General features: G+C 35.0%; 1 protein-coding gene across 3 annotated transcripts in view; it reads right to left on the bottom strand.

Annotated features, from left to right (window-relative positions):
- Positions 1-1088: 1088 nt before the first annotated feature.
- LOC101896118 (maternal protein tudor) overlaps positions 1089-12382 on the bottom strand; it is a 46078-nt gene continuing 34784 nt past the window's right edge. For all 3 annotated transcript variants that reach the window (XM_005181440.4, XM_059130883.1, XM_011293356.3), the window contains 3 exons: positions 12082-12328; positions 10455-10654; positions 1089-10386 (listed from right to left, as the gene is read on the bottom strand). In XM_005181440.4, the coding sequence (XP_005181497.1) occupies positions 6506-10386; positions 10455-10654; positions 12082-12328 (4328 nt within the window). In that variant the 3' untranslated portion in view covers positions 1089-6505. The remainder of the gene's footprint in view (positions 10387-10454; positions 10655-12081; positions 12329-12382) is intronic.

The following is a 12382-nucleotide window of genomic DNA, read 5'->3' as shown; positions in this document are numbered from 1 at the left end:
TTTTTTTGAATCTTCAGATACGAATTGGGTAATATTGGCCAACTGCTTTGGAACCTACTCCATCATAACTCAAGGCTGGGGATATACATCTGTCGGCAAAACTGACTGATACTATTTTACTTGTTATTCAAAATTTTGGCATTTTGTGGGGGATGTATTTGATGGAAAAGACCGATATTGTCCATTTTAGCTCCTGGGCTAGCACTGTTGCAAATATTAGGGTTTGCGAAGTTGGAGCAAAATCAGATTATCCTTTCTCTTGCTGAGCAGTAAAATACATTTTTTTTTTTTGAAAATTTCGACCCTTTGGGGGGGATGTACTAAAAGGATTGAACCGATACTGGCATTCTCCGAACTCAATCTAAGTTTGACAATAATATTACGATGTACCATGTTTGAACCAAATCGGATACTCCCTTCGAGAGTTATCGTGCGAACCAACTAGCCAAGCCAGACAGACTGATGGACAGACATCGCTAGATCGACTCTAAATGTCCTGAAACGAATTTCTTCCAATAGGTACGTAAGTATGCACAATAGTGAATTTTCAATGCACCAGATCATTTTTCATTTGTGGAAGTTGCTTTTGTTTTCCTCCAGAGGTGTATCCTACCTTACGTACCCTAATTGGTCATTGTGTCATCACTCTACTTTAAATGTGTATTTCACCTTAGATTCTTTGCAATTATGTTGTCAAATCTCACAGCCGGATGGAGCAACATCCTCCAGTGACTGACTGATCTTTAGTCAAGAATTTAATTTATTTAACCTTTTTGATGTCGTCATTGCACTACCTATTTAAACATGAAATTTCTTCAAACTTTTCATGAAGAAATAAATCACAATAATCTTTCAGTTTATAGAATTTTTTTTTTATTTTTTAGGAATCGTTTTTACATTTTTTTTTTCAAATTGATATTGTATATGATTTTGTTTTTTTTTTGGCTTTTATCTTCATATATATATTGCTGTTTATGGTGCAATTATACAGTTTGTTTGTTATTGTTTATTTTTACAAAATATTTGTTTTTTAGCACTGTGATATATTGTTATGTATTTTTTTATTGTTTAAAAAACGGAGTTTTTGCTTTCTTTGTAATAGAAGACATTAGTTACACATTTATGATGAACTTTGTTTTGTTGCTTTTTTGCTAATTAGTAATAGTAGTTGTTGTTGTAGTAGTAGTAGTTCGTTATAATAGTAGCGGTGTACATTATGCTATTTGATGTGTAAGTGGATAGGTAGGTATTTTGGGGATATTGTTTGTTTGCTGTTGGTGTTTGGTTATGGTAGAGGGTGGGAAATTAACAAAATTGTTTCTAACTAATATTAAAATAAATAATTCACAATTACGAGATATTACAGTTTTGCAGTATTGAGTGGCGTAAAATTGAAGTAAAATAAAATAACAAAATCTTTTTGTTTAAAGAACAAAAGAAAAATCAACAATTCAGTATTATTTATGTAAAACAAAGAAACATTAATAAGTTATAGGGTTTTTATTATTTTTTATTTCTTTTGGAACTTAAACTAAAACACAAATTCATCAACCTCTTGTTTGAAATAAAATATTGCAGTTTTTTAGGTTATTTCTTGTTGCAATTGTATGCATTTCTTCCCATGAGCAATATACAATATTAGTTTTATTCTTTTTTTTTTGAAAATTTCTGATTTTTTTTTGTAAAAAAATGAGCCCATTTATTTAATGCTTTATAGGTTATTATTTTTTTTTTTTATTATAATTTTTCGTTCGTTTTAGTTTTGCTTACAATTATTTTTAATTTATAAAACTCAACAATAAAAAAATTAATTCCTGTTTTTTCCCAAGGAAACTTTTAAAAAACATGTTTCTTCTTTTTTTTTTTTTTTTGTTTTATTAAATTAATACTTTACTTGAAATTTCTTTGAGAAATGTTCAGCATTTGTTTTCAATAGTTATTTAAATTTGTATTGTATTTAATTTTCTTTTTTGAATTCAATCTCAAAATTTCGTTTTTTGCTTTGCTTCTTTTTTGACTACTGAAAAAAAGAAAGCCGTAGTTTAACTACTTACATATTAGCTGCTTTTTTTGTTATATTTTTAATAATTTAAAGGTACATCCACATACAATTTTTAGAAAAAAAAAAAAGAAAAAAAATGGTTTGCTTACAACTAATTTTGTTGATTTTTTTTCGGGTCCAAAATATAACCTCTTTTTAAGGCGTTTTTTTTTATTACAAAAACATTTTCAAGAAACATAAAAATATTTAAATTCAATTTTTATTTTTATTTATTTATTTTTTTTTTTTTTCAAATAATTATTATTTTATCACACATATTCAAAACAATGCAAATGGGAATCGAGAAAAGAAAAAAGAAAATCACTTGCCTCTTTCTTTCTCACCGTTTGCATGTTAGTTCGTTTCGTTTGTTTTGCCTACTTTTGCTTTACTTGCATTGCCTACTTTTAGGAGGCTTTGTTAATAGTATGCCACATTTCTCTTTTGATTTCGTTTTATTTATTCCAAAGAGATTTTCAATGACCGATGTTCTCTTTTGTTTTTTTTTTTTTTTGAAGTCGTGGTGCAAATACGATGCCGTCTCTCTTTTAGTTTCAAACAGTATTTCTTGATTCTAGATTCAAAATATGAATTTTTCAATTAAAAAAGGGATTTTTTAACAAAAAAAAAGTATAAATTATGAATATGAAGTTACTAAAGTTATAAACTAATATTGGAGGATTTTTAAAAAAAAAATTGAAATATTTAAAAAAAAACATGAACATTACAATTGACAATAGGGAATTTTTGTAAAAAATATATGTATTATATCCACATTGGACTATTCTATTACATAAAGAAGAGGCCTTCTATGGATAGAAGACAGTCAAATGTCAAAGATCTTCTTTGAACGGAAGACATTTTGGGTTGTCAAAAAAAACTTTAGATCTTCTATGAAAAGAATAGAAGGCTTTCAAATGACCTTCTTCGCATAAAACACTTTCAAATGATGTTCTGAGGAACTCCAAAAAAGTCTTCTACAGATAAAACGATCTTTTATTAAAAAATAAAATCCTTTAAAGGAGGGCCCATTATGAAATGAAGACCTCCAAAAATGCCTTCTATCTATCGAAAGGTCTTCAATGAATCGGACATTTTAAGAAAAATCCGAGGATGGATCTTTAAAGAAAAATACTATTTTATGATATATGCATTAACTTAGAAAAGTCTTGAAAGGTCTTCCATGATTAAAGGACTCCAGAAGACCGTGAAAAGAACAAGAAAAATGAACATTAAAATTGGCAAAAGGGATTTTTTGTAAAAAAAAAGGTGTTTATTCCATCCACATTGGACTATTCTTTTACATAAAGAAGATTTTTTAAATGCCTTCTAGGATAGAAGACAGTCAAATGTCAAATGGGTTGTCAGATAAAAACTTTTGGTCTTCTATGAAAAGAATAGGCTTTCAAATGACCTTTGGATAAAACACTTTCAAATGGTGTTCTGAGGAACTCCAACAAAGTCTTCTACAGATATAAGGTTCTAATATTAATAAATAAAATCCTTTTAATGAGGCACTTCTTTCAAAAGAAGACCTCCAAAAAGGCCTTCTATCAATCAAAAGGTCTTCAATGAATAGGACATTTTAAGAAAAATCCGTGATTGGATCTTTAAAAAAATGCTATTTCATTATCTACACATTAACATCGAAAGGTCTTCTATGTTTAAAGGCCTTAAGAGGGCGGTCTTCTATGACTGACTGGCTTCCATGGATTTTCGGCTTTTAATGAAGACAAAATCGGAAACTAATTAATTTGGCACCGACCCGGAAACAGGTTTCTTTCATTGTTATATTAGAACCTTCGAAAGGACTTCAAAAGCTCTATAATGGATAGAAGTCATTAAGATATACTTCTGTGGATTTTCGATTTTTAATATAGACAAAATATACAAGAATATTTTAAATACTGAAAGCCCACAATGGAAGATAATTAATTCGTTTCCGTTGCAGAAACAATTTTCTTTTCCTTCGAAAGGTGTTCTATGATTCAATACTTCAAAAAGGGTTTTTCGGAAACTAGCTTTTCGCACAACTATTGCAGCAAGTCATGTTAATTTTTTCCTTTCCTTCAAAGAAAAATGCTATTTTATTTATGGTCTTCTTCTTCTTCCTAACTGCTTCTATAAGGCCTTGAAAGGGTCTTCTATGATTAAAGGACTCCAGAAGACTTTGAAAATAGCTTTCATGGATTTTCGGCTTTTAATGAAGACAACATATTCTTGTAGCTGGAAGATCGCCAATGGAGACTAATTAATTTGGCCTCGTCTCGAAAGGATTAAAGGACTCAAAAAGCTCTTTAATGGATAGAAGTCCTTGAGTGATACTTCTATGGAGTTTCGATTTTTAATATAGACTAAATATTCTTGTAGCTGAAAGACCATCATTGGGAGATACATCTTTCGGTCCCGTCGCGGAAACAAGATTCTTTTATGGAAGGTAATATAACCTTTTAAACGTGTTCCATGATTCTACACTTCGAAAACGGTTTTTTATCGGAAGCAGGCTGTTCACACAACTATTGCAAGTCATTGTTAAATTTTGTTGGCCGAGAAATGTTCCGAGTGGCAAATTTTAGGAACTTCCAGGAAATTTGGGGGAAATTCCTCTGGTAATCTTAAATTAAGGAAGAAACGCATGATCCTTGTCCGACTCATTGGGTTCAAGACTAATTTCTGTTTTCTGAATTTCTGTTCAGCAACACCGCACCAGGCTTTACCGTTTTGAGACCTATGGATCATTTATTTGGATAATTGCGGCAATTCAAGACCTACTCTGGGGAAATTCTTCGCTAAGTGAGCAATAAAATGATCCGTGCCCGGTTTACGTAATTCAAAACTACATATGAACTCTCTCGTGACGTCGAATTTCTGTTCAGCGGCATTACCTCAGGCCTTGCAGTATTATGGGACCTCTGGTCACTCTTTTGGATAATTGCGGCAATTCACGAGCTACTCTGGGGAAATTCTTCACCCTCATTACTATGACCGTCTATAAGTAAGTGGCCAATAAAATGATTTTTGTCCGGCTCACGTAAATCAAAACTACATATGAACTCTCTCGCAACGTCAAATTTCCCAGAATTGCTGAACAGAAGCATTACATTAGTTCTTGCAGTATTATGAGACCTCTGAAGCACATATTTTGTATATTGATGGCAATTCAAGAATAGCTTGTGAAAACTGTTCGTCCTCAGGACTGACAACATCTATATAGAGTTGTCATCATAAAAAATATCAGAATTTTTTCTAAACTTTAAATTTCCACATAGATTTTTTTTAATAAAAAAATTGAATACATAAAATAATAAAAAAAAGGAATTTAAATAAAAACTTAATTTAAAAAAAAAATAAATTTCTTAAGGAATAATTTTTTTTAGTTTTGAATTTTGTTTGGTTAAAATATTAAAAAAAAAACATCCTAATATTGAAGTCATTTTTTTACTTTAACAACAAAACATTGAAAATTCATTTGAAGAAAACTTAAGTGAGAACTTTCAAATAAAATGATTGATTTTTGGAACTATATTTTTTTAATATTAAAATTCCTCCACTAAGAAGTTCCTTAAGTATTAAGATTTTCTCGTTTTGTGTATTATTTCAATATACAAAGAAAATAATTTAGAATTTAAATAAAAACAAAAAAATAAATTTTAAAATTCAATTTAAAATATTCATTTTTTAGAAACGAGATTTATTTTCAATATCCCTTAAAAAGAGTCGTATAAAAATATCAAAAAAAAAAATTGTTCAAGTCTTTTCATATTGTTTGAAACTAAAAGAGAAGTAGCTATCGAATAACCTTTCTCAAACTTCAGTAAACACCAATATTTCGAATACTTCAAAATTTCCTCAAATTATTGGCATCATAAGGAACAGAATTCGTTATAACAATTTCATGCTGTAGTACTATTAATCAGGGATTATACATAATCACTTCGTTTTTCAAATATTGTTTAAAACAATAAATAATAATATTTATTCGTATTTAGATTCATTCATTCATTGATTTCGATCATGTTATACACACATACACATGTAGCAGATGTTGTAGTAATAGTAAGAAAAATATTATTTTCTTAATTAACAAAAAAGGAATAGGAAATATTTAAAATATTACTCTTTGAGTTCAAACATTTGCCTAACAGAACAGCGGCAGCAGCACACATTTACACGATGAGGAGATTTCAGTTATCATTTATTTTATTTTCATAGTTTCTTCATCATCCTTTTGCTGAGGGATTATAATTTATTGCAAAATTAAATGCAATTTCTTTCCTTTTTTCATTTTTAATGGGAATTGTTTTTCGTTGCCCTCAATCTCTTTGAATTATACCCTCTACCTCGTTTTGTATCGCATCACACACATTGAAAGCCTTCCATTCAGGCCAATTTCTCTTTTCTTTTCATCATTTTCATTATCATTCTCATCTTTTGCATATTGCTTTTTCTTGTAATTTGTTTTTGTTATTGTTGTGGTTCCGGTTCTATGTCCCCGCCGTTACTTTGCTTTTTACTCTCTTGGTCGATGGTATCGGCGAAACCATTGCTCATTGTACCCAAACCACTGCTGGCATCGGTGCCACTGCCACCACCACCATTCATGATCACATTTTGTAGTTCCTGAATCACATTCTTCTCCTGATAAAACAGCCGTACAATGTTCAACGAATCACTGGACTTCAAAAACTCCAATTGGAATGTTTCAGAGAAACGTACATCTACGAATTGGGCGAATTGCTGCTGCACCTCAGCCGTTTGGGGACATGTGGAGTCCAGCGAACAATGTTTGCTGTAACGCTCCATTTTCAACAGATCCTCGGGTAGTTTACGCAATTTATCAGTTATGGAATTGTTGCCGAAATCAATGTAATGTACTTCACATTTATTCTCTTCGAGTACGGCTACAATTTCCGCTCTATAGTAGGCACCATCTTCGGGAAATTCGGCAGCGCACAGGGCTCCAGCTTGAATATCGGTAAATTCGGCAAATTCACTCTCAGCATCGAGCAAAACATCGGTGACCTTTTCCAAGGCCGAGACATCCTTGCTCAGCTGGACATAGAAAGACTGTGGTGAATTGACGTGAATGATGCTGCAATCATGCAATTCAGGTAGGGGTGAAAATGCCTCCTCAATACCAGCAGCATCACTTTCCACTGCCTTTTGCAATTCCTCGGCCAGATCTTTGTAATTCACCTGTAACTTTACCGTATGTATCCTGGTGTTCTCATCATCCACAATGTCTTCCTCAATGTCGTAATAATCACCAAAATGGCTTTCAATCAGTGTGGCGAATCTTTCTTCCAGCACAGAGTCACTGACATTTGTGGGTATCTTATTCAATTGGCATCGCAAGGCCATTGAGGGAATGGCTCGTAACTCTTCCGACATTTCCCGTATCTCAGTTGTAACAATAGTATTGCCAAAGTCCAAGAGGAACACCTCATAACCACCCTTGTCATCGGCCAATATCTTTTCAATTCGTCCACGATAATAACGATCATCTTCCGGGGCAAAGGCAACACACACCATACCTAATTCACCTTGTTTCAACTCCGCCATGTCTGCCTTCACTTTATGGCTGGCCAGGGACTTGGCCAATTGTTCCATTTTTCCCGAGTTCGATTTCAATTGTATGTAAAATTGGGCCGGTGAGATGGCATGAGAAATGAGACAAGTTTTGGTGGCCTTCAACAGCTCTTCTTCGGTCATAACTGCCTCCTGGGTCATTGTCTGGGTGTTGTGATCAAGGCCCAATTGTTTGTTTAACAAATCACAAAGATTATCTGTACCATTCAAGGCCAAAACTTTCACAACGGCCGGCACGGAGCCCTCAGCTTCACTGAGTATTCCCACACGGACCTGGCCCTCCCATTGATTGATCAAATTATTGAAAATTTCCGTGGCAATGGAACCGAATTGCAAAAATTTGGCATAATTCTGCAATTGGCAATGACTGGACAAACTCTTGATATTCAACAGGTCTTGCGGCAGGGTTTTCAATTCACTGGTCACTGCCTCATTACCGAAATCAATGAACAAAACACGGTACTGTTTCTCGGGCATTATTTCCAAAATGCGAGCCCTGTACAAGGCCTTATCCTCGGGATAGACAGCAGCACAGAGCTGTAGTTTAGCTGGGTTCTCCAACGTTTCCATGTGTGTGGAATTCAGAACTTGGGTCATTTCCTCCAATTGGGCAGTGTCTCGGGTGAATTGTACATAGAAATCACATGGAGAATTGACATGTGACACAAAGGCATTATGACATTCGGTTTCGCAAATGGATGTCTGCAGGGATGAACTATTGAAACTGGTGTTCATTAAGTCTGCTGCCGTTTCGGGTAAGGGTTTCTTTTCACACAACTCCTGCAGCTCATTGTTAATATTTTGACCATCGATTAGCAAGTGAACAATGGCATGGTCCTTGGCTGGCTCACGTAATTCAACACTGAATATGGTCTCTCCTGTGGCGGCAATTTCCATGAACTTCTGTTCAGCTGCATCGGACCAGGCCTTGCAGTTTTCTGGCACCTCCAGAGCACATTTCTTGGACAATGGCGGCAGCTCGGCAATATCTTGGGAAATTTCCCTGCATTCGGGGCTAATACTTGTATTGCCATAGTCAATGAAGAGAACCTCATAACCATCGGGAACTTGTCTCACCAGTTTCGCTCTATACCACATTTCATCATCGGGGAAGAGAGCAGCCACAATTTTATTCTTTTCAAACTTCTCCAGTTTCTTCAACTTCTCATTGTCAGCCAAATAGATTTCAATCAATTCCAAACCCTTGGAGTCCTTCTCATATTGTATATAGAAATCGGATATACCATTTACATGAGAGATATAGCAATACAAACCCGATTCCACCAATTCCAATGGTTTGGCATAACCATCTTCTATGAGTTTCTCGGTAACATTAACACCCTCGATGTACAAATTGACGTAGCTCTTTTTGTTTTCACCACCATGGGTAATGAATTCGTAGTCCAGCACCTTGGTATAAGATTCATTGAATATGGCATTGGCAGCATCTAGCCAATCCAGGGTGCCATTTGGCCGTATGGGTAAGGCACAAGGTATGCACAAAGGTTCTACATCAGGGAAGACCAGCATCTCTTTGAGATCCGTGTTGTCGGTGACACAATCGGTGTTGCCAAAATCAATGAATTGTAAGACCATTAATTCGGCATCGAGAATCTTGGCACGATACCATTGTTTGTCCACCGAATACATGGAAATGCAATAGGCACCATTTATGACACGCATAAGCGGTGGCAATGAGCTGGCCACGATTTGTAGATTTTCCTGTAGCTTTTGTAAATCCTTGACCTTATCCATGGGATGTATAAAGAATTGGGCGGGGTTATTGCAATGGGCGAGAATGGCATGTTCCCAGTCGGCAAAGGGATTGACAACAGGCTCGGGTGTAATGGCTTTCTCCGGTTCTGGAATAGCTTCCTTTACGGGAGCAGGAGCAGGGACCGTAACGGGAACAGTAGTAGCAGTTGGCTTTTCCAATTCCTTGGTTGGTTTTTCAATTGGCTTTTTAGTTTCCTGGGTTTTAGCTGGCTGTTCGGCGACGGTGGCGGCCTTCTTATCCACTGCCACTTTAGTTTCTTCCACTTTAATTTCCACCGGTTTAATTTCTTTCTCTGTCGGTCCAGCTTCCTTGTTCTTCTTTTTCTTGGGCGATGCAGTTTTCGCTTTCTTATTTTTATCACCGCCCACAGCTGCCACAATTGCCGCTGCACTGGCTGGGGTCTCCTCTTCTTCATCCTCAATGGTCAGATCAACGCACTCAATATATTCCAATTGATTTGGTTTCTCCTTTTCCAAAACTTTGCGCATATAATCCACATCACGAGATTTAATCAATTTCTGTTCCTTCAACATGTCAATCATGTTACGACCGTCGGCCATTATCAACTCAGCAATCAAATGATTGTTCTTCACCTCCAAACATTTTACGGTGATTTCCTGATCCAAAGTCAAGCTGGTCAATTTATTGATTACAGCTATATCGGATTCATTGGAACCACCAGCTTGATTATTATTATTTCCCGATTTTTTACCCTTTTGTTTTTGCTGCATCTCAGCCGATAAGGTTTTCAGTGGTAAATTAATTTCCACACCATAGGCATCCTTATTTAAATAGAATTTCTCATCCAATTGTTTGAGATCTTTCTTCTCAACCAATTCCGTATTACCATAATCAATGTACAGCACTTCCACTGGGCCTTCGGCAGATTTGTTGTTTATAATGCGACCACGATACCAATTACCATCACTTCCCTTGGCTGCGCACACCTTTTCGGGTTCAAAGGATTGAAGCAGGGTACCTGAAAGAGAATGAAAGACAATTTTTGAAATCAATATGTTTTTGGTTTTGTTTAGAATTAGAATTTACCTTGATTTTCATAATGATTATACATGTCATCCAAAAGTTGAGCCATTTCCATTTCGGTGGCAATAATTTGTCCATAGACCCGATAAGGGGTTGATACATAACCAACACGTATCTTAAATGTATCCAATAGAATGGGTGCGGTGCAAATATACCAGGGTATATCTTCTTTCAGCAATGGAAGCAGGGGTCGTAATAGAACTCTGTAAAATGAAATAAGGATTAATCAGGAGAAAACCTTGGGAATGGTCCAAAGGAGAACTTGAAGTCTTCTATATTCCATAGAGGACTTTGGGTCCCATTATTTTCAATAGAAGACCTAGAGGTTCTCCATTTTCATAAGAAGACCTCAAGGACTTTGAAGCCAATATATGTTTTCGAAAATCAGTAATCAGAAGGAAACCTTGGGAATAGTCCAAAAAAGAACTTGAAGTCTTCTATATTCCATAAAGGACTTTGGGTCCCATTATTATTAAAAATAGAATACCTAAAGGTTCTCTATTTTCATAAGAAGACCTCAAGGACGTTGAAGCCTACTATTTTCAGTAGATGTTTTCAAGGTCTTCTATTTTAAGTAGTCGAGATTGAGGTTTTCTATTTCCGATGGAAAACATTAAAGTCTTCTATTACCAATAGAGGGGTATCAGGTCTTCTATTTCCGATAGAGGACCTTGAGGCCTTCTCTTTCTGATGAAGGACATTGATGTCTTCTATTTTCGTTAGAGGACCTTGAGGTCTTCTGTTTCGAAGAGACGACCATGAGGTCTCAAAAAATGTTTTTGAGGTCTTCTATTTCAAATAGTTGTGATTGAGGTCTTTTATTTTCGATAAAGGACCTTAAAGTCTTCTATTACCGATAGAGGAACATGAGATATTCTATTTCCGATAGAGGACCTATTTCCAATGCAGAACCTTGAAGTCTTCTATTTCCGATGAAGGACCTTGATGACTTCTATTTCCGATGGTGGATGTTTATGTTTTTTATTTCCGATCGATGACCTTGAGGTCTTCTCTTTTGAATAGACGACTTTCAATAGAGGACCTTTATGGCTTCTATTTCCGATAGAGGATCTTGATGTTTTCTATTTTCGATTGAGGACCTTGAGATCTTCTCTTTCGAACAGGCGACCATGAGGTCTCTAAATAGAGGACCTTGAGATCTGTTATCTTCAATAGATTGATTTGGGGACTTCTCTTTTCCATTGAGACCCTTGAGGTCTTCTATTTCTAATAGAGGAACTTGAGATCTTCTATTTCCTAAAGGGAGCACATTGAAGTTTTCTATTTTCAAGGTAAGTGCTTGAGGTCTTCTATTTTTCAATAGAGGACCTTGAGGTCTTTTATTTTCAATAGAGGATATTGTGATCTTCTATTTCCAATTGAGAGCCTTGAAGTCTCCTGTTTTATATTGAGACTTCGTCTTCTTCTTTTTTCAATAGAGGATCTTTAAGTCTTCTCTTTAGAATAGAGCGCCTTGACAATGGAGCACCTTGGGGTCTTCTACTTAAAATAAAATATTTTGAGGTCTTCTACTTGAGGTGTTCGATATTCGATAGAAGACCCTGATTTTTTCCAATTGCAATGTACGGCCTTTTGCTGCAGAGTATGTTCTCTTCTATCGACTACTTACACTTTATTATCATTGACATCCTTAACATTCAGGACACAGGATTTTCCCGCATAGAACTGCTTGAATTTTTTGGCAACATCCTGATTGGATTTCACATAGCGAACATCATCGTAGGAACACAACACCTCAATGTGTTTGATATTATCACAGCCATAGAAAGGTAATTGAATTTTAAAGTTAAGCATATCTTTGATGGAAGATATTTTGGCACGTACTTGTTGGCCAGCCAATAGATCCAAGCGGAGTTCTAAAAGCCAAACAGAAAAACAAATAATTATTAAAGTAATCATCATCAAAAAAA

This window comes from Musca domestica, unplaced genomic scaffold (genome assembly GCF_030504385.1).
Source record: "Musca domestica strain aabys unplaced genomic scaffold, Musca_domestica.polishedcontigs.V.1.1 8, whole genome shotgun sequence".
Lineage (NCBI taxonomy): Eukaryota > Metazoa > Arthropoda > Insecta > Diptera > Muscidae > Musca > Musca domestica.
Note: the sequence above shows the minus strand (reverse complement) of the source record. Positions and strands in the feature narration are given on the sequence as shown.